We start from the raw sequence: 23,288 nt of genomic DNA, 5'->3' as shown, positions 1-23,288 counted from the left end.
CCCTGGTGTAATAAATGTCACTCATCATCTAATCAGCCGATTAACCATTTAAGAGCTATATACTTCTTCGTACAACAAATAGCTAAATAGCCGATCTACAAGCTCACAACACATTGCAAAGCAACACATTTTGAGCTTGTAGATCTGATATATTTAGTTGGGTTTTTTTTATACTGAAATGTTGACAAGTTGCCTCTAATGACATTCCCAAAATAAAAACGGTACGATATTTGCACTACTACTAACACTACTTAGCCGACGACTGATAGAAACAGCAAGTGAGCAAGTTTGATTGAAGTGCGATGCCAAGGAAAGGCTCACGTCCATCTGGTCCATATGAAATGTGCAAGAGGAGCGCGGTCCCCCGCTGAACTCTATATGACTACGCAGACACTGATTGACAGGCCCTCGCCCGTTAAGCCTGGTTCCACTTAAGATGCATTCACATTGACAGATCTATGCGATGGTCACTGGGTCGTAACCCGGGTCAGCCTAGATATGTAGTGTCTGCTCCATCGTGGGGCGAAGGATATGGATCAGAGGTCATGCTATTAAACTGACACATTTGTCATATTCACGTCGCATGCTTTTTTGATTCCATGATGTCGCATTTGAGAAAAGGCTATGGAATTTCAAAGACCCTTTAGTGATTTTAACTTCAAAACTAAAGGTTTCAAGGTAGATTGAGTTGTTTTGGGGCATAGCATCAGATCCACACTTTAAGTCATGATGTCATGAAAGAGTGTCACTGGGTCAAGAGCTCTACGGCTGAAAGATTATCTTGTTTACAAGATAGAACCCAGCTTTGATGCCCATTTCAGAGGTTAATATGCACCCCAAAACAAATTGTAATGAATTCTAGTTGTCACTAGAAGGGCCAGAACAAATATCACATTACTGTAGTTACTAATGCACGGTATTTCCAAACAAAGTTTCCCTACCTGGGATTCAAACCGTCGGTCTTATGCGTGGGAGATCAAATTTCTTCCGCTCTTTCGAGAGAATCCCAGCGCACCTGGCCAGGGGAGATATTGCATATCGTCACTGTCGGGTGAAAAATCCAAAACGGTTCATTTTCAGGATTCAAATTCAAAACAGCAAAATAGCAGATCTTAAGCTTAAAATGTGTCCATTCGCACTGCATTTTAAGCTTGCAGATCTGCTACTTTTGATACTTTACAATTTATTTAGTATGACAATGTAGTATAATCATGTAGTCTAAGCCTAAAAAAAGGATATCATGGAGTTAAATGGTTTCTGCCCGACAGAAACGATAACTGAGCTTAGTACTACTTGGCCTACACCAGGATATTATTTCTCGATGGAAGAGTAGGGAGACCACCTCCAAACACTGCAAATCATGTACTAGTTATTGTATTAACACACTCTCTCTTAAAATAAATAATGCTTTATTCATTCAAATAAGTTCCCAAGCAGCTTCAAAGGCTGACTTCTAAAGAGAAATACAGATCAGTTTGACTTCCTTTACCTTTTGTATTATACTGTATGATGTTAAGATACTGATTTGTGTGTTGTTGCCATTCTTTCTAAAACAATATATTTGTCTTCACCAATAGATAGCTGAGCAATAGCCTCCTTTCAGTGTGCGTGTATAGTTTCATGGCCCACTGTAAATAGGAGTACTGTTACAGTGCCTGTATGAGGGAACATAAAGCATATTGTCACAATTTCACCTTGGTTGTAAGGGGGACAAATAAGGCTGTGAAAACACTGATCATGTTTCTATAGCTAGTGACAAATTGCAGCTGGGGGATAAAGGAGGGACAGGGGAAATCAAGCTATGTGCATCAAAATATGCGGTACCATATGCGCTCGTGGATCTGCTATATTAAGAAAGAAAGAAAAAATGAATAATAGTGGAAACTTTTTCGTTTTGACATGCCCAAAATAGGGATATGCCAGGTTGAAAGTGGTTAAAATGCACCCTCTTCTTGCTGGGGTTATGTGGGGAGATTTCTGTTGATTCGTGTTTAGGCTTATTATTCACTGACATAAGTGGTGACATTACCCCCTTGTACTTAAAAAAAATTCCCTCTGAAAACAAGAGTTAAGACAGAATTTCTCCAATGTTTTGGAGACTCGACTGTCTCTGCGGGATTGGTGGGGGTTGGTTGTTTAAGCCAATAGGCATGGAGCTGCACTAATGTCATTTCACTGTGGCGAGGCTTGTGGAGCCTATTGCGCACAGGACGCCGCAGAATTATTCTGAGATGCTGCTGCTGTGACATTAGTTGTAGTATAGGTGAACTCAAAAACTAGTGTGTTCGGGGCTTAGAGTACTCTAAGGTTCGGGGTCGTCCATCTCCAAATGCGGCCAAAACCAACGCTTTTAAAGGCAAGCTGTCTGTATTATTATAACCAGGCACAGCGCAGCGGTGCGCACATTCTGTTCTGTGGACTTTTCCTCTCGTATGCCAATGAGACGCAGCGTCAACTGTTCCCCTCAGTTCAGGAATATTGGTTCTGGTCTGGATATCCCGTGCGGCACTACGCCTGAATAGCCTACTTTAGGGTGAGTTTAACTTCGTCAGTTTTATTGTTTTGTTATGACATTGTGGTTTTCAAGTGATCTTTTGACAGCTTTATTTTACGGCATTAGGTGAGTTGGGATAGCTTCCAATTAAGTTCCAAGTAAAGTGCTCCCATGATTTTATGTTGGACTTCTATGGCGGAGCTGTTGGGAGTTCGTTTCGACAGCCTGATCATCCTCTGTCGTTTAATTATGTATATTAATATTCTGTACTTGTAGCGGAGTGTGTCGCTTCTCGACCAGAACAAATCTATAAAGTTGGGTTGGAGATCTGTCGGTAGAACTGAAGTTACGACGGAGTAGGCAATGAAAGTGGCGTTGGCGTTTAGGCGCTGCACAATCAACTCGGTAACCCGCTATCCAGCGCTCACACTGCGCTTTTACGCAAGGCATTATACGCATACATGTCCAAAAGACAGCCGGAACTTTTACTTTCGTTGCTGAAACAGCAAAAAGAAAAAGAAAAAAAAAAAGATTTCAAAGTGTTTGAAGCAACTGACTGAGACGTGGTGGGACGTGTGCAGCCCCCTGGGGCTCCCAGATGTATGGACTCAGCTGTCGCCTGTCACTTTGGTGACAACTGGTCGGCGCTCTGACTGTCTGTCCGTGTCCGCACACTGGCACACACCACCCCATTCCCGTCTGCTCTCACTCTATCTGGGGGCGAGAGACACGAGTCACGTTGAGTGAGACAGCAAGAATGTGTGAGAAGTCAGTTCATCCATGCTGAGTTTCACACTTTCCCCATGGTTTATCCGTGGTACTGGATATGAAGCTGTGCGGGGTGGACTGCTGTGTGTGGAGTTCTGTTAGAGTTTTATTAGGGTCCCCATTAGCTGGTGCATTACTGCATTATCAGCAGCTAATCTTCCACACTGAACATAAAATGACATAAAGGACAATGAAATAAAATAAAATACAAAATATTTGATAACAATTTCCTCATCCACTTTCTGATCCCCCATTTTCTTGGAAGAGAAACAAAAAACAAAAAGCATATCTACCTCAGTTACATATTAGCCTTCCATTCTCTTAGAGTAGAAACAAAAGTAGGGATAACAATTGAAAATATAATCCTAATCATGACTGCTGTGTGTTAATTTATGACGCAGCGGCGCTTTGCACTTTTTGACGTAATAAATACTGTACACGTACAGTAGGCCTACACTGACTGTTGTAGTAGGCTACACGACAATATTCCCTCCCAGAAACAGGACAGCAAAGCAAACTGTAGGCTACATTGGTGCTTTAACGTGTATCAGAGTAGACACTTGGCATTAGCAGCACTGCAGAGAGCAATATGGCACAAAGTCAGCCTGGCTTGAAATCTGTCACTGTAGCCACAGCTGGGGGGCTGATCCCAGTTCAGCCCTGACTCTATCAGTCAGCACGGCAGGGAGGGGTAGGGGCTCTCAGTGGGGTCCAGGCCATGGAACCTCAGGGCTCATTGATTGAGGAGGGGCTTCCAGCAACTCTGACAGATTTAACCAAATGGGCCCTTACGTCTGTAACTCTCTAGACTCTGAGTGTGTACACAAAAGGAATGAAATTGAATACTTTGCGCACACACACTGACGGGACGGGGTTCCTCGTAAGTTATTAGGAGGTTTTTATCAGGGGTTTACTATCGTCCTAATGAGGGCTTAATTTATCTAATGATTGCCAGCTGAGTGAATGTGCCACCGTGTGGAAGTCAAAGACATTTTTGCCTAATTAATCCAAATAAAGGCAGTTCGGGAATTGAAATTCTAACAAGATTTCCTAAATTGCACGACTAGCTAATTGCCCGCCCCAAACACATAGTGAGGACATTTACAAACCTGGGGTGAGGAGTTAACGACGGTTTAGCACAGGTTGGCACCGTTGGCTAGCTACAAGCCTATAGAATTTCTGATACTCCTTTTTTTAATCAAGTTGTATATTTCCATGCCAGGAGAAATGTGTTGAACTCGGCTTCTGCGTGCGTGTGTGTTTAGGGAAATAGTGGTTAGGAACTTGGGAGGAAGGGGAGGGTGCAGAAATCAAGGAGTTGGTGTCCCCTAGTGGTTGGAGTGGAGAACTGCTACAGCTGAGGATTCAATGGTGGCATTTGGCTGTAACAATGACTTGACTTGTACTAAATGTTCATCCAAAAACAATGTAAGCTACACTCCAAAGATTCCCTGTGATAGGCTTGGCCAAGGACAGTAATAGCACAGCGTAAGCACTTTTCCTTTCAAAAGGGCTGCTGTATCAACATGAGTAGGTTGAATGAAGTAATTATTTGAAAATATGGCTTTCATTGAACGTGTTATTGTAGGCCTATGTAACATTTCTTCCAAAAACATATTCAACATATGTGCTTATTTAAATGTTTATTAGATGATCTAGAAGGCAGGCAGGTGTGTGTGTGTGTGTGTGTGTGTGTGTGTGTGTGTGTGTGTGTGTGTGTGTGTGTGTGTGTGTGTGTGTGTGTGTGTGTGTGTGTGTGTGTGTGTGTGTGTGGCGGGGGGGGGGATCTCGAGCTAGGCTTACATTTAATGCTCTGCTGTGAGAGAGGGTAAATCCCCTGTTGTGAATATTAAGTTATTTATAGACAAAATGATTTACAACTGGCCCAAAGAAGTCTTCTGGAGGAGCGCCAAATGTCACACAGTGTTTGTGCCTTCTGTCTTGTGTCCAAAGGCATTAAAGCAAATCAAAAGTCACAATGAATTGAATCTAAAGCATTTCATATTATAGGCCTATATTTTGTTACAGTTTCATGAGTCCAAGAAGGAAACAAAACCATTCCCTTGGACAGCACAGGAAATGTATAATGTGCACACATTATACATTTCCCTTTGGCATTGGCCATTGGTAGGGCCTACATAAAGATCTAAAAGAGTGTAAAAGCAGACCCGTAAGGCTTTAACCGGTGCCAGTTCAATAAATAAGAAGAATGTTGATGGTTTAGTTTAGTTTAGTACCAAAGCGCATTGTTCAGATCTCAGTAGGATTTGGAGTGGCAGATGGGTCTGCTTATTCTTATGAGCACCTCATAATGTACTGCTCAGCTCCAGACAGTGACAACCCCCTCATAATATTAGCCACATGATGTCACTGAACGTGCATCCACCTCCATGAACGTGCTGCAGTTCCACTTTTGGCCAGTAGGTATAGTGGCAGCTTCAACGTTGGCCAGCACCTTCTGGGGGCCTGAGGAAACCCTGTGCAGTGCGGGTTTAACATTGAGCACTTCCGCATTTTGGGCACCAAATTTTGGTGCCCAAATCAAAAAAATGCAACTTCCATCGTAATGAATAGCTGGGGGCGGAGCAGTCCTCCCTCTATCCTTTATAACTCTATGGTCTGGGCACAGCGGGTTCAAGTCTCGATCCTGAAGACCTTTGCTGCGTGTTCCCCCCCCCCCACCCCACCCCTCCATCTCTCCCCATTTCCTGTCAGACTACTGTGTACCTATCAATAAAGGCATAAACCCCACGCCCCACCCCACCCCCCCAAAAAATTGCAGATCTACAATCTCACGACTCGTGTTGAAAGGCGTTGTGATCACTATTTTCACAATTTGTATATCATTTGACAATTTGGCTGATGTTTTTATATACCGGTATATAGTTTGTTGATGCAGTAAATGGTCACTTCACTGTTATCTGGGGAACGCCCCCCCAACATCATGTGAGGACCCACAGGTTGAGAACCACTGCACTACACAGTATGACCTGGATCTGGAGACAAATCACAGACACAAAGCCATGCAGTCTCAGACTGTGCGTGTGTGTGTGTGTGTGTGTGTGTGTGTGTGTGTGTGTGTGTGTGTGTGTGTGTGTGTGTGTGTGTGTGTGTGTGTGTGTGTGTGTGCGCGCATGCGCACGCGCGTGCGTGCGTGTGAGCGTGTGTGTGTTTACCAGAGTGTAAATGAGTACAATATAAGTCCTATAGTGCCAGTGTGTGTATATGTTTCCTGCATACCGTCCCGGTGAAATGTCCACAGAGGCCGTGTTTGTGCAGGGCCCAGAATGAATCACCCTCGCGTCCGCGTAAATCGCCTGCAAGCCAAACACTCTGGCAGCCTTTTATCCCCAGACGTGGTCCAGCTAGCCGCAGTGGGGCTAAAAGCAGCACGGGACAGGGCCCTGTGTTGTGAGGAGCTGTCAGGATAAACCAGTCTTTCATGGCTCTGGACGGGAAGATGTGGCATGGAGTAAGGCCTGCCATAGACAAACTCCAGAGCGCAGAACCCATTTGACTGTAAACTGTTTGTGGTAGGTTGGCAGGCGGTCGTATGAAATGTGGCTTGTTTAAACGCCGGTGGTCCTCGCGTCCGTGGTCATTCTCGGCCTGTGTAAATGGACGGTGGCCTGCCTCGGTCATTTTTAGGTGACTGCTATACGTTTGCGGTTTGTCAAGGGTGGGAGAAGCGTGGCCACACCACCACTGACGTACTGTAGCCTTATGTGGTGGAGAGATCATAACTTTATGTCTGCTGTGTGTGCAGTAAAGGAATAACCCCCCCACACCATCTTCCTCTGTAACTTTTAAACTGCAATGCCTGCAAGTCAGTGGGGCTCTGCCTCGAGCGATGTGCACATTGAATCCACATGCTAAGCATTATTCTAAAGTGATTAAAGGTAGTTAGTGATTTAGCGCTTCCAGGCACAACTCTGTTTATTAGGAGTTGCAGGATGATGTTAGAGGAGGAAAAAACAAGACTTGGCACAAGAGCCCAGAGTTTGAATTCCCCAGCAGATCTCTACTAACCACACATTACTGCCATCAGACCTCCACGATGATAAAAGTCATATTCATGCAGCGCACATGTTTCATTATCACTCCAATGAGAATCAGCTCTCTCAAGGAATACTGTATAATAACAACCACGGTGCAGAGCTGTGAAACTGGTCATTATCAACATGCTTGCCTTTGATAAAGGGGTATAACAGATATCAACATGCCATGTGTTAACTGCTTACTAGCGAACGTAGCCGATTTACAAGCTCATAACGCGTCGCACTGCAACACTTTGTGAGCTTGTAGATCTGCTATTTGCCTATTTCCATTTTGTTTTCTACTTTTTGGAGGGGTTCCATCTGAAAAATGTTGAAACACCAACATAGGGACTGACACTAGGGTTAATGTGGTCAAACCATGGTGATGGAGAGTTCTGGAAAGTTTTTCTGACCCAGCCTGACACGGACAGGTGTGTCGACGACGAGCAGGTTTGTTTTTCACCGCGCCTCCCCCTGCTACACAGGGATCCACCTAAAAGCAATCATAGCATCCACCGGAGCGACATGCAAAAGAAAACACATTACCCCCAGATAGTCATTAAAGAGTGCAGCTCATTTCCCCGGCGCACAACAGGGGATTCGGTTAGAGCTTTCCGGACCCCCGGCTGGAAGTATGCAAAACACCCCTCCTCCACCCCAAACCCACCCCCACCTCCACCCGCACCCAAACCCTTCCTGTGGTTCTTGTTCCCCGAGCCACGGTGGCATTGTCAGAGAGGGGTGGAGTCAGCCAAAATGTGAAAAAAGGGTCAGAGGGATTTAAAAATGGCCTCTGCTGCTGGACACAGGGTTTTGTATTGACAACAAGGTATTTCCTGATTCTCTCAGAGAGGTCACAGGGGCGAGGGCCTGCTGCTGTTGAATGTCTGCTGCTAGAACTTGTAACATACAGTATATATCTTCTTTTATCCAATCACAGTTCAAGTTTTCTCATAATCCCATTTGAAAGTGTAGGCTGCTACTCTGTACCTACACCATTATAATAAGGAATCTAAAAGTAACGTAACAAATTAAGCCCTATACAACAAAGAGAGAGGAGAGACTCGGTATGGGTAAACTGAGGTGAACTGGATTTCAGAATATGCTGTAGTGTAGTAGTGTGGGATCTGCATTCTCTCTCTCCCTATCTGCACCTCCCTCTGTGATTAAATCTGGAATTCACGTGCTTCTGCTAGCTGTCACATCAGGTTTCCTCGGCTCTCCATGCCTAGTTCCAGCCTTCCAATCACTGGAAAAGTTAAGTCAGCTTTTTTTGCCTAAATTAGTTAGAATCACATGGTTAACTTCAGTCAAAGTATTGCATGTTTTGTCATCAATGAAACAGACCATCTGTCCATGCTGCTTACCTTCCCTGCTTGGGCCTGGGCCTGGGGATGGGAGATAACAGCACGAGATACCGGGCCCGGCAGACTTGTGTTTAGATTTCCCCTACGCTCCCAATGTTTTTCCATCTGGTGCGCCTCCCCATGCACAGGATATATGCTGCGTCATTGATTGGAAGTGACTGTACATGAGAGTGAATGAAGGTATGGTGCAGGTGGGTCAATATTGACAGAGGTTAACTAAGGACAAGCTCTAGTGGAGCAGCCAGCATGGCCACCAGGCCCCGCGATGATGGCACCCCCCGCTGACAAAGAGGTCCGTTTGGTCAGAACGACAGTCCGGCTACGGAAGACACAAGGGGGGCACACTTTTTGTTTGCTGTGCTCACGCTCCTCTTCCTGTTAGGAACTGTGTTCTAAAGGAAAACAAGAGAGGCAGGCCCACCAGATGTGTGTGTGTGTGTGTGTGTATACACTGTATGTATGTGTCTGTGTGCATGTGTGGATCGGTGTTTGTGTTTGTCTGTACACCCGTCCGCAGGCAAACACAACCTCGGCCAATCAGGGAGATCTGCAGATGTTTCATGATGTGGGGAATGAAAAAGGACAGCCGTACCAGATGGAAGGAAATGCAACTATTTTCCATTTAAAAGGAGCAAAGGAAAGGATTAAAACTCTTAAGCACACGGGTGTGTTCTTATACACGCACGCACGCACGTACACACGCGAGCGTGCACGCACACACACACACACACACACACACACACACACACACACACACACACACACAGCTTGTATCCCATCTTTTGTCACATGCTCTCTCCCATTCCATGCCAGCTCAGGAAGTCAGATGAAATCATTTAGCTGTCATTAGCACCAACAGAGATGCTGACTGAGGTGGACACATTAGACTAGGTCTGCATGGTCTGCTGGCTGCTGAGAATAAACCTTGTTCTGGACATTTGTTTCCTTAATCTGCGGGGTGATAAGACAACGAGGGGTGTTCTGCTTTCCATTCCACACATACGTGTGCCTACACACACACACACACACACAGATCCCAGGGTACTAATGAGGCAAGCCTGGTCTGTGTACGCCTGGGTCTCGTATCCTGACTGACGCCTCCACGCGCTTCAGTGGAATCTAACCAGGCCCCGACAACCAGACCCGAGCAGCCACACACACACACACACACACACACACACACACACACACACACACACACACACACACACACACACACACACACACACACACACAAATGGTTGACCTATATGTTCCAGCACTGCTGTTGCTTTACCACTGTATAGATTCTCTCTCTCTCTCTGTCTGTCTGTCTGTCTGTCCGGGGCAACAAAGTGTCCATCTCTGCTTGTGCTCAGTCAGCCAGCACTAAGTGTCCAGTGAGACGTCTCAGTGAGACGTTTCCCCCTGGTGGGAAACCGGAACAATTCAAGCTGGGATGTGTGGTCAGTGGGCACCGTATCTTTGGTAGCAGCCAGGACTACTGGGCCTGTTTCAATTCCTTTTACAGTTTTGTTTTATTGTCACCTTAATGACCGAGGCTAAATTGTGTCTAATTAAGAAAGGCTGGTAAGAAGCATCCCCACTTCCACGGTCGCCAGAGTTCTCTCTGTGCGGCGGCGCTGGAGCATGTGCTTAATTAGAGCGCTCTAAAGAAGACTGTAACGAAGTGCTTCTCCAGGAATGTTAATCATTAGTGGGATCCTGACTGAGCAGCTCCATAACTGTTCCAGAGTATTGTCAGATTCCACGGTTTGCCTTTTGAAGCCCCTCAACTTGAGGAAAACGCTTCCATGTGTGGGAATTGCCAGTCCCCCCCCCTCTCTCTCTCTATCTCTCTCTTCCTCTCTCTCTCTCTGTTTTACTGCATCCTCCTCTTCTTCTGCAACGACTTGCTCCGAGCACTCACGCCCGAGTAGCGCCCGTTGCAAAATGGGGGGCGGTCCCACTCCTGCCTCGTTTTTAGCTCGGGGCTAGAAATGCACAGGAAGATCGTTCTGAGAGGGGGATAAACTGTTGAACTCGAAGGAAACTTTCAGGGGAAGGAGCAGATGTGTGGGGTTGCAAAGGGTTTGCCAAGCAGAGGTCATACGCTGAAGTTCAGCACGGTGTCAAAGGTTATAGTGTTGAGGGTGCTTCACCCTGTGAACTTGGATGCTGTGGCAATGTGGTGTTTCAACAGGAGCGCAACAGGCACATGCAATCCAGTGGTTCTCACACCTTTTTGAGTGGTGCAACCACTCCAAAGAACAGCAATGTCCCTGTGTCCCTATGTCCGTCCATATGTTTAGGGTACCAACAGGGGGTGCTGTTGCACCACTCACTTCAGACTCACTTAAGATTTTGTCTGGAAATGGAACCAAATGGGCCTGTAAGGGTCCAAAGGGTCCATTTGGTTCCATTTGTACAATTTCAGGCCCCTTTTCCACCGAGATTAAACTGGTTCATTTATTTTTCCCTGCCTAATAGTAAAGCAGTTGAGAGTGTTTCCACTGAAAATGAATTGGTTCAGAACCTTAAAAGTTGGTTCGGAAATCGGAACTGGAACCAAAAAAATGGCAAATAGCAAGATGCAATGTGAAAAAGTAAATAATAAGAAAAAAGTTCAAAATGCATAACACGTCGTTACAGCATGATGGGTAGGTTGTTTAGTAGGGTTTTACTTTTATACAACTACAATTCAATTTACAATCCAAACATTGTATGTCCTTTATAATAGCAACAATGTCCGAACTGCATCTCGTGTTCAATCTGGTGCACAGTCTGTTTCAAATAACTTTATTGACGTCACAAACCAGTGGGTGTCCTGCCCAACATCAGGGTCTAAATTTCTCAAAGGAAGAGTAGAGAGAAACCACCTCCAATGACTGCACTTTATATGCTATAGTTATATTGTATTAACAAATTCTAAGATACAGACTAGTTAAAATATAATTTTAATTACTGAAAGATAGTAACTTTAGAATGTGTCTATCATCTTGAGCCTTCCAAGTTTGGAGAAAGGAGTCCACACGTTTGTCAGTCCAAACACTTCAGTGCGAGTGTGTAGTGTAATGGGGTAGCACATTCATCTTGGGTCAGGTCTGTGTGTAGACTGCCACAAGGCTTTTGTGGGAGTTATAGTGTCCTCAAATAAAGGGGCTTCCTCCCTGTAACAGCCCCAGGAGCTGTGTCGCTCCACTTCCCATTGTTCCCCAATGAGGTCCTGCTTTTACAAGTGGGTGAGAGGGTGTCAAATTGAGGGTGAAATACGATGACCTGTCCCCCATCCGACATCATCTCAGCCATGTTTGGGGAAGCAGTGCTCTTGTGTTGTCTGAAGACACATAACATCCAGTGGGATGCTGACACACAGTGATTGTTTAACTGAGATGCGTCATGTATGACTGATTCATGCAATGTGTTAGGGGCCGGGACTGCTGCTTGGATACTGTGCATGTCTTAAGTTACATTATCCATGCAGGAGGACACAATGGACTCAAATCGAGTCAAATAGAGAAGATTGCATAAGCATAATAGTAGTAGAACAGTAAGTAAAGTAGATTAATTTCATATCTCAATTCTGCGCGATTGGGAATTCCCGTGCTAACATCACCTTCTGAACAAAGTCCTATTTATTTGTATAACATAACACAATTAGAGGTTGTAATCCAATATTAAAGCCCAGAGAATTAGATCATTGTTTGCACTTTGAATGACCGTGGCAAGATGACGTGGCAAGATACTTTCCAATGACCCTATAATAGTGTGTTTTAAGGTTTGTTTTGGAAATATTCTGTTATATTGCTGCCATTGTGTAGGAAGCAAGTATGGATTTCAGTCTCGCTTGAAAAGTTCTGATGATGGAGCCAAAATCCAGTAAACCGTATGATCGCTATAGCGTCCCTGTTCTGGTGGACATTCAGTGAAAACATTCAATGACGAATGATGATGTACAAGCTCACATAACACGTGTTGTGGTGCGACGCGTTCTGAGCTGGTAGATGGGCTATTTTCAGAGATTTGATGTAGTGGGGAAAAAAGGAGGGCACCAGACCCCTGGGGGTCGATCTCCTGACCAATGAAGTATAATAGAGTTTACGTGGTTAACCATTCAATATGATGAAAATAATTGAATCGGTCCATATTAATTTTCAGGGCTTGGAGGAGAGGTCTAGTGCCAAGTGTAAATAACTTTCCCTTAATTTTCATAGTTTCTGACAAAGCACGTTGAATGTGTTTTGTCAGAAACTGGGCATGGGTCTGTGCTCTGCCCTCAGCTGTCTCCGGTGTGTCAGTGTGAAACAGTAAAAGGGGTTATGTGAGGGTTATAGGCTAACAAGCCCCACAGTCTGACCTGTTTCTTTTTTTTCTCTCTCTCTCAGCTCCAATCTAACTAAGTCAATATCAATGCACTGACTGCTCCACCAGTTGACCTTTTACTCCTTCTTTCAAGGTGTAAAAGGGATTGTTATTACAGTAGAGTGATAGGCCTTTATTGGCCATTATAACTGAGGCTTTTGTTTGGCCTGTGTTCTGCTAATACCCGCTGGCAGGTCATTTAAGCCTTGAGACAGGCCTCCTTTTTATGATAAGGTAGCTCACACACACCAGTGTGTGCTATTCTCAACAATGGCCCTCAATGACAGTAAATTGCTACAGACTGCAGGGCTGTTTAGAGCCTGACCTTCCCTGAGCACCCTTTGCTGCCACTATTTACAGCATGTCTTAGGGCCTAGATTTGACTAATGCATTAAGGTTCATTAACCATGTGAAAGTTTTTGCACCTCTATTTTTGGGATGTGAATAAAATTGTATTTATTTAATTAGATTAAAAAAAAAAAAAATCTTTTCAAAATGTCATCTACAAGCTCACATGTTGCAATGCGACGTGTTGTGAGCTTGTATAGAGGGTGTGTGTGTGACGTCATCATCATGGCAGAAACTACTTTCTGGCCTTGACAGCACATACATCCAAACAGAAAGGTCCTATTTGATTGCATTAAATGACTTTAAACAACATTAAATTCACTTTGTTTTATGCATGTGCTCTATAGGCTATTGTTGGCTATCATCCCAGTAATCTGCACAGTAGAGTATTTCCTGACCACATGCGATATCATGGCTTGCTTGGTCATGGTTTCGTTTACGCTTTCAAGGACGAGTTTGGACCAGAGAGGAATGCAGCTTGATCGTCTGCTTGTTTGCTTAGATGAGGACCATCCCTGTCCTGTCATTGTCAGGGCATGCTGGCCCACAGAGTACCTAGCGGCTAGTGCTGCTGCTGGGTGTGTTTTTATAGCGGAGAGAAGGTGTAGACCAGGTGTGAGGTGCTGTTCAGGTCGTTGGAGCTATGACAGGGGGAATGGGCCATAAAGCTCTGTAAGGGCCAGATATTTACGGTTCATCTGGTGCTCTCTAAAGCCACTAGGGTCAGGGATGCACGGATTGTCCAACTTTATATTTTTCAACTATCTGAGGCTGAGGCGCACCTTGAACTGTGAAACCAGAGAGGCTCCCGCTACTACTAACAATAGACTGGTACAGTGTCAAAAGAAGAGTTACAGGATGTCATAGTCTTTGTTCTCTCCGTGTGGACATTCATGTGTTCTTTCTGGGTGTAGCAGAGAAAATTATGCCGAGACTAAGTAAATGGTTGGATGCTTGAGTGATGCAAGAAGGTTTTCATTCATGTAGTTGAAGTTTAGCAAACAATAGGCCCTTGCCAAAGGCTGTTTTAGGATGTGGATTGTCTGTCTGTGGGTTTCGCAGATGGAAGTGGAAGTTGTTGATTCCATTGGAACATGGAACGTTTCCTGTGTGACCGCTGGTTATTCAAACGTTCTTAAGTCACAATGCATGTCGTCTCTTTGAACTTACACAACCTGCTAGTCAACTTTTATCCACTCAACTAACTGTGAATGGAGGGTGAATTCAATTTCCCTCCATTCATTCCCAATTCAATTGGGAGCTACAAATGTGTCCTCATTAAGCAGTCCTGAACACAACAAGGAATCATGAGTACGGTTGGTTACAGTCATGCTGGCTTTGCCAGGTTGGCTTTCCAACTTTTGATAGTAAGTAAATTTTTCACCATCACATTATATTTGTTGTATGCCCCCCCAGGCAGGATGCCCAGTTGTCCCACCCCTTTAAGACTTGCTAATGGAGTGGGCCACTGAGTCTTTTGGACCAGCACAAAAGGCTTGTGGTTTGTACTGGGATCTGTTGTGAAGGGGCCTTCCTGCTCTGGCCTTGGTTGCTACTTGCTACAAAGTCTTTGTCCACAGTCTACTCTACACAAACACACGCATGTACCAAAGCACACGCACGTGCGCACGCACAAGCACATGGATCATAGAAGGCTAGAAGCTACTGAGGTCATTTCCACCAAATTAAACATCTGCTGAAGTGTTAATAAAGGAAGCGGTTCTTCTAACCATTTAACAGATTCCCGGTTTCCTAGTAAAATGTTGTACTTTCCTCAACAGACGCGATGTGCATAAACCCTCTATACTACAGCCAAACTTAGAACTGAAAAGGTTAAGCTTGACTTTTCGCCGAGACACATTCTCAGGGACTCTATAAACAGGTCCCTTGGGGATAGGGAGAAAGTAACACTGTGACATTGTAACTAAGCCTGCCACAAAGCAAGCTAAAGGTGCAACTGTCCAGAGTTTGACCCCTGCACAGAACATATCATAATAAACTAAGTGTTATTTTAATTGTGGTGAAAATCAGTACAGTTTGGCAGTTGAAAACTGGGACATTTTAGTGTTTTACAGACATTTCCGGCCAAAGCCGGGACGTCTGGTCACCGCACTCCATAAACAAGTCCTTGGGGACTAACAGGGAGAAAGTAACACTTTGACATTGTAACTAAGCCCACCACAAAACAAGCAAAAAGTTGCAACTGTCCAGAGTTTGACCCGAATTGGTCGCGTTTTTGTTTTCTGAGGCAACAGGAAGGGCCTCACCTTCTGACATTCCTTGGGAGTTGAAGGAGAGGGAAAGGTCAACTCACTGACCACTAACCACTGGATGACTACACCGTGAAATCGAGAGTGTTCATTTAGCTCGGAGATCAATTTGCACTCAGGATTTGACTGCGTTTTGACATGATCCAGGTATTGGTGGTGGAGCTAATCTGGTGTGTCAACGAATATTATGTATTGTATGTTGTTCCATGTTTCCAATAAATGTGCACAGATGTTCAGGCTATTATTTGCAAGTTGTTGGGACGCTACGCTATACATGCACCGTGTCAGAGAGAGGCACTTGAGATCAGCTCAGATCAGAGTTCAAAGCTTTTACCCGTCATTCTGTCAGGCAGCTGCCGACACAGTTTCCTAGTGGAAGGAACTGCTTTGCATAGATATTTTGTCTGATTTCCATACGCAAAACGGCCTGTAGATTGCACAGATAGCTGGTGTCTTTGGAACAGACCTGGGGGCTTGTTTGAAACTGTTGATAGCATGATAGGAACAAACAATAATCATATTTAAGGTCAATGGTCACATTGTTGAGCAGTGGATAGAGAGGAATGTCATATGAAGGCTGTTGTGGATACAGAGGTGGTCAATGTGGTAAAAGCAAGATGTGGCATCGCTCATGTGGTCCTTAAATCACTTAAGCGCAGTTCCTGCATCCTCCAGTCTTACTGATGGTTCTCATTTTGGGACTCTGTTTGAAGTGCGAGGGGAGGATCTCAAGAGAGGAGACGCCTTGCCCTGCCTTGTCCTGCCCTGACTGGCTGGGCTGAGGTTAATGGGCTGGACTGGGAGTTTGGGGTGGGAGGGTGTGAGAGAGAGAGAGAGGGGTGGAATAACCAGCCATCTGGTTGTGGGCTCCTCCACACAGTCCACACACAGTCACACACACACACACACACACACACACACTCACTCACTCACACACCCTCTCAGACACTCTCCCACGCACTCAGACTGACACACACACACACACACACACACACACACACACACACACACACACACACACACACACACACACACACACACACACACACACACACACACATCCTTGGGTTGTTACAGTCTGGGCTTTGATATGGGAGGCAGTTGTGCCCAGAGATCTGCTAGAGGAGCCCGTGTTCTGCCATTCTGGACTTAGAGAGAAAAGGATAAGGCAGGCTGAGAGACATGGAGCCAGGAGCCTGGAACACAATCTAGGACTGGCTATCGTGGTGGTGGTGATAAGACCCCGTTTTCAGATCGCCTCAGGAGACCCCCCCTGCACGGAGGTAAGACCACCGAGAGAACAGGGGAGCTGGTTAAGGGAAATGTACTGTAGTCTGGTTTCCAGGCAGTGGAATGTCACTTGAGATGTGTTGTCAATTAATTGACTGAACTGTCCTTTGATACTAAATTAATGAGCATGTATACTGCAGATTAGTTTTTTTCAGGTTAACTTGTTATTATTCTTTGATAATGTAGAATGTCCCTAGTCTAGAGGTTTCTAACAGGGGTAAGGGTATTCATCAGGAGTTATGCGATTCAAGTAAAGACCCACGATGCGGCCTGCCATATCATTAAAGTAAAGCATTAGATGGAACTCTCTGCACTGCAGTTCAGCTTCTGAACCAGACTTGGCTCAAAACCAGTTCTTCAAAAGCTTTTTTCTTGTAGCCCTTTCTGAGATGGACTGAAGTGAAGGGTGCCACTACTAACTACAAAAGAGCTGATTTAAGATCACCTCTACAGCCTGACCACAGATGTGCTGTGTGTGTGTGTGTGTGTGTGTGTGTGTGTGTGTGTGTGTGTGTGTGTGTGTGTGTGTGTGTGTGTGTGTGCTTTCAATGCAGTGGGATACAGACTATACTATTTGATGTCAGCTATGTGACAGCCCGGCAACATGTGTCGGGGTGCAGGTTAGGACAGTGAGTGCAAGGAGGTGGTCTCTCTCTCTCTTTCTCTCTTTCTCTCTCTCTATGTAGCTCTCTGTATGTCACTCTCCAATCCATTTGGTGTTGGATAAACACCCTCCCATATAGCACCTCAACACATAAGCATAAGCTCTTGTATGTTTCTGTTGTCAGCAATTAAATTGCACTGGCATTGTTGTCGTCATGCTGTCAAACCATTTGTTCTGGAAAGGAACCATGAATGAATGACGTGGTACTTTAGTTTTAGGATTTCACATTTCGCTAGACTTCTGGATTAAATCAATGAAGTTCAAGGTGTAATAAATACTGATTTACTGTGGTTATTTCACATGAGGCAGTTTAGTCACAAAGTGTCGCTCGGATCTAATCTGCTTTGTCACATGATGACGTATCTAGAATGCACTCTACAATAATTATTTGCACGGTGTATAAACATGCCGTATTGCAAAAGGCTGATAAGTTGACTACGAGTTAGAATTTACTGTGTATTTCTTAAGATGAGAAATATCTTCTTTTTTTGGGTGAAAAACAGACTCGACAGAGCTCTGAAAAGTGCAGACTTTGAACAGAATATCTTGTTTTCTCTTCAAGTAGAGCCTATCCTACACGGGCCAGGCTAGTGTGAGCCAAGTAAAACATGTTGGGCTGGTCCGGACTGACAGAGAGCACTGTGTTGGCCTGCGTGCATGTCCATCAACCATTTCCTAGTGGAATAGAGACAGTAATTCAGACCAGGAGCTGCTTATTTTTCCTGTTCGCGTCTCAAGGGCTGTTAATCCATGGCTCCAATGTCTGGATTTGTAAGAGGGCTCTGGTTATAAGTCTGGTCAAATACGCTTTAAAAATGTCACTGTACCAGGCAAGAGGCCTGGTACAGTGTTGAATGACCTCACAAACAGGGCAAAATCAGTAAACATCACATTTTCAACACGAAATGGTTTTTTTAATTTGCTTCAATTCTTCTTCAAGTATAAAATAGGGCTTGTTATGCACTCTTCTTTTTCAAATACAGGACAACAGAAAATAATTTGAGTGTAAGTTAGCCTTACAGAACTATATGTTTATTATTTATTTAGCACATGACCAAAAATAGGTGAACATTCAGCAAAAAGCTGCTGATCTATTTTTGGTAGAGAAATGTAGTGTAGATTGATAAAAGGAGGGGGCCTAGGCTAGTATAGACACAGGGGTGGCTCCAGCCAACAACGTGTATAGGTTTTTCTTTGTAAAGCAGATCCACATGCCTTGTTGATCTTTGATCCATCGATACTTGACGTACAATTTCCTTTCTTTTCTAGAGCCATATATTTTCATTGCCACGCCAGTTATCTCATTATTGTGGTCTTCATCTGATATCAACCCCCGTCATCTCTGCTGAGTCGGCTCCTCCATTCCTCTTAACTCTGTGCCCCCTCCCCCCCCACCCCTTCCCCCATCCACCCCCCTCCCCCGTCCCTCTGGCTGTCTGTGGGCAGATCAGTCAGATATGCAGGCTACAGAGAGCTCCCAAAGCCATGTTAACAAGCACCTTTACAAAAGAGAGAGGGGTTGTTAAACATTCAGTACCGCAGGGGTTAGGCCAGTGTGTGGGTGGAGGAGGGCGGAGATGGGGGGGGGGGGGGGGGGTTGTGCCGTGCGGCAGAGGCAGTTAATACGCTAAAGTAAAACATTGGTCCCTTGTTGCAGAAGCAGAACTTTGAAAAAGCCAGAGGAAAAAAAAAAAAAGTGACGAGTCACAATGTGGCCGGTGGTGAGTCAATATTCATACCGTGGTTAAGTTAGTTGTATATGAATGGTTGTGGCACCCAGGAGGTTAAGGAAGTTGACTTTGAGGAAATGACCCAGTGCACATGTGGAGGGGGAAATTAGCATACTAGCAGATGTGTGTGTGTGTGTGTGTGTGTGTGTGTGTGTGTGTGTGTGTGTGTGTGTGTGTGTGTGTGTGTGTGTGTGAATATATATGTGTGAGAGTGAGTGAGTGAGACAGAGAGAGATTGAGCAGTGGTTTATATCCTGTATTCCACTTTGTAGATTTGGCTCCAAATCGAGCCAGGCATTCCTCTGAGTCAGGTTTGGCGGGTGTGTGACATCATCGAGGAGACTTGGCCGACATGTGAAAGTGAACATCTTTATAACAAATGTAGCGCACGTGGCCTGCCTGATATATACTGTGAAGTGGAGAAGTCAGTGGTGGAGTCAGTCTCTTGGCTCCTCCTGACTGAACCTGCCTATAGTTATCTATAGCTATCTCTCCCATGTGAAACCGCCCTCAAAACAAGGCCACATTTTTGCTGGGTTATTTCGGTTTCCCATTTGCAAGTCAATGGATGTGAATAGAACAGTGTCTAATTTCTCGCCCCTCTTGCTCATCTGAAGACAGGTTATCTGGCTTTGCGGGCTTTTAAGTGTCATGAATGTGTAGATAACAGACCACATCTTCCAAGAGGAAGAAGACCCAGAGAGAGAGAGATAAACAGGCTCCTGATGGAACAAGCCCTTAGTTGATTCACACACAAAGGTGCCTTTGTCTCGGGCATCACAGGCCTTTTAATGGGAGGTGTCATAAGCCAACGCGCCTGACTTAACGCTTTGTGGGCAACAACGCATTCATGAGTCACTGAGCGGCCCCAGAGAGTTGCCTCCGCCGCTATCCATCACGCTGGTGTCCCGAGGAACTCAACGAGAGAGAGAGAGTTGGCAGGCTGTGCTTGAGAGGACACCAGTTGTCATGAGATATGGTGCCGGGCGGGCGTGCAGCCTGCCTTGTCCTTGAGGGATATGAGTAGGTATGAATAGCTGGTGTCTGGCCTGCCATGCCATGTTGTTGTGTGTGGTGCTTGGTAGTTAATCATTCCACAGGGGGGGCTACTCTGGCATGCTGCGTGCTATACTACAGTATCTCTGAAAGAGTAGTCGCTTAATGAGAAACAGGGGTCTGAAACGTACAGCTGACACCCCCCGGTCACTGGCCTTGGCCAGGGTGTTTGTGTGTGTGTGTACTCTTTAGTATACGTATTGAACCGTAGTGGACTGTGTACCTATTCCGGGCATGTCATAATAGGCAAACATTCTGCGGAAATAGGCAGACTTTTGACGAAAATAGACTCACAACACATTGCAGTGCGATACAACACTTTGTGAGCTTGTAGATCAGCCCAATCAATTCATTGAGAATGAATGGGAATGCATGGTTTTAGCTATACATCTTTAAATGTATCACCACAGTAACGTGTCGTTCACACAATAGTGTGTGCTTGCATGCATTATGCGCGTCCATGTGTCCTTTGGTGTAAATGAACACATTCCCTCTATGCGAGCATGGGAGCCGTGCATGTATTACATTCCAGGGGATAGCGCAGCTTTTCAGGAGCCTCTACTGTCCTGCGTTCTTCAAAGGCTGCAATCAAGTGTGGTGGGTTTTCTCAGCTGTCTCCCCACAGCCCTGTGCGCCCTCACTGGCCATTGGGGGGTGGGTGGGGGTAGGGTGAAAAGGCCAGGCTTCTGGTCACTAGCTGGGCTCCCATTTGATCTCAGTCAGAGCCCCTGGTCCATGAGAGATGACCACAACTGGACACGCATTCATCGTGACTTTTTTAACCAAACACTTGCCACCTATTTGAATGAAGAAGCTTAGAAGACACAGTCAGGAGTGTTTTGGATGACTGTCCCTCAGGGACAGAAGTTTATTTTAGATTACACAGGCCCTGAACACATCCAAAGGGCTCCCTTTTTCTTGCCCAAGCCAGTGACGCCACGTTGCAGACGAGGTTTACACATACTTAAAATGACATGGTATATGCCCAAACCTACTGTATGTGTCCTAGCTCTTGGACGGTGATCTGATGATGTGACAGGCATGTCACATTGCCTTTTCATTAAACACAGCCTAATTGCTCCCTGTAATCTTTGTCAAGTGTGTGAATGTTGCACAAAAACATGCTGTTGGTGTGTGGGCCCCATCTAACGTAGGTCAGCACTGTGCCAGACCCGCCGGTCTTTGATCTCTCTCTGCCACATTTTCATCCCCCCATTCTGCTGTCAGTGTCCAGCAGAGTGTGAGTCGACCCCATCCTTCCACCCGTTCCGTTCGTGCCTCAATCCATAGCCTCCCTCCCTCCCTCCTTCACCTGTTTGGCATTGGTCTATCTGTCCAGAAGATGAAAGGATGATCAGACATTCGGCTGCGACAGGTTGGAAAACAAACAGCTCCAAGGGAAAGAAAGAGAAGAGAGGGGAGATGAAGGGAGGGAGCAGGCTTGTGGACATTCCCCATATGGCTGTCTTATCCACAGGGTGTATGTTTTCCCTGTGGCCTGGCCCGTGTTTACACAGAGCTCCGGCTCCGATGATCAAGCCGTCATCATTTCCCACGTGTTCCGAGGCCCTCCAGGGAGACCCCTGCGTAGCACCTCAGTGGAATAAAAAATGATTGCTCACCCGGACATGTGCGGTGCAGAAAAGGTGAAACCTTGAAGCGATGACTGGCCAATGTCTGGCGTTGACTCTCTCGCGTGTCGAGAGGGAAACCAAATTACAGCATGCGGAAAGAATGTGGCGTCTATTCCATCATAGCGCGAGACGTTGCACATAAATCTGTGCGTTTCTGCATTTACTGTATAATCATGAGTGGTAAGCTGCTTGTTATTTGTCACTAAAACAAGTCCAGACTTCACCTCGAGAAGCTTCTGGAATTTCCTAATGGCCCTTAAAAAACCCTCAGCTAAAGCCACTTGAAGGGGACAGATGGGTGACATCTCGCCACAGTGGCAGGGAAAGGGTTACAGTTCCCATTATGAGTGTCTTTAAATGGGAGAGTGGTCACTGGGGACCCCAGAAAGGCTTGCTCAGATACCGTAACGGGACGGGTGCACAGGAGGGGCTCTGCCCACATGAAATATGTGGGCAGAGCTGGTGGTGTGATTCAGCTGGTGGTGATGGGAAGGCAGCCAGTAGAAATGCATGAGACAGCGTGACGATAGCACCGTGCGGGAGATTAGTCTTGTGTAATCATTCGTTAGCTCTTTTTTCCCCTCCTCCCTGTATGCTGCTAACTATGCCTCCTCGGCTCCTCAGGTCTCTGTCCATTCATTCTCGCCCTGCCTTCCCATTCCTATCTGCCCTTCCTCGCGATGATGCATTTTGTTCATTGTCTTTTCCTCCCTGTGTCTCCCTTCCTCTCTCTCTCTCCTCGTCCTTCCCCTCCATCCAGTAAAAGGAGCGTCTGATGAGCCTGGACGGTGTGACCGTGGCGGCAGCAGGTTACCAAGGTGGGGCGCGCCAGCGCGACGCGGCGATGGAGAAAGTCAACAAGCTGACCTTCGGTTTCCAGCGCAGCTCCACCTCCGATGATGACTCGGGCTGCGCCCTGGAGGAGTATGCCTGGGTCCCACCTGGACTCAGACCTGAACAGGTGAGTCAGACCACACGTGACGCGGTTCTATGATCTAGGTCAGTGTTCAGTGTTTCCCCACACATAGGCATGACCCCATTTGGAGTCGCGGGCCAGTTTTTTTTTAATGGGTTACGATGGGTAAATAACCAGTTTTTCGAAACCTTTCCTACAACAAATGTTTAAAAATAATTTTCAGAAAAGTACAAAGAAAAGTGTTTTAAAAAAGTTACAAAAGTTTAGAAACACTTGATCTAGGTGTTTTCCAGGCAAACTGTGACACCTCTTTGTGTAGCAGCTAGATAATGTTGTGCAGGTCAGCTCAGTTGTATGTTTTTAAATTAATATT

General features: G+C 45.5%; 1 protein-coding gene across 2 annotated transcripts in view; it reads left to right on the top strand.

Moving 5' to 3' along the window:
• The first annotated feature begins 2,198 nt into the window (after nucleotides 1–2,198).
• prickle1a (prickle homolog 1a) overlaps nucleotides 2,199–23,288 on the top strand; it is a 30,460-nt gene continuing 9,370 nt past the window's right edge. Inside the window, exons 1-2 of one of the 2 annotated variants that reach the window (XM_083764007.1) lie at nucleotides 2,199–2,533; nucleotides 22,760–22,960. In XM_083764007.1, the coding sequence (XP_083620133.1) occupies nucleotides 22,775–22,960 (186 nt within the window). In that variant the 5' untranslated portion in view covers nucleotides 2,199–2,533; nucleotides 22,760–22,774. Of the gene's footprint in view, nucleotides 2,534–16,702; nucleotides 16,909–22,759; nucleotides 22,961–23,288 lie in introns of those variants that run through there. The other variant, XM_083764008.1, reaches the window with a different exon arrangement.

Source organism: Protomyctophum parallelum, assembly GCF_964188405.1.
Source record: "Protomyctophum parallelum genome assembly, chromosome: 4".
Taxonomy (NCBI): domain Eukaryota; kingdom Metazoa; phylum Chordata; class Actinopteri; order Myctophiformes; family Myctophidae; genus Protomyctophum; species Protomyctophum parallelum.
The sequence above is the reverse complement of the archived record's forward strand: the minus strand, read 5'-3'. Positions and strand labels throughout refer to the sequence as shown.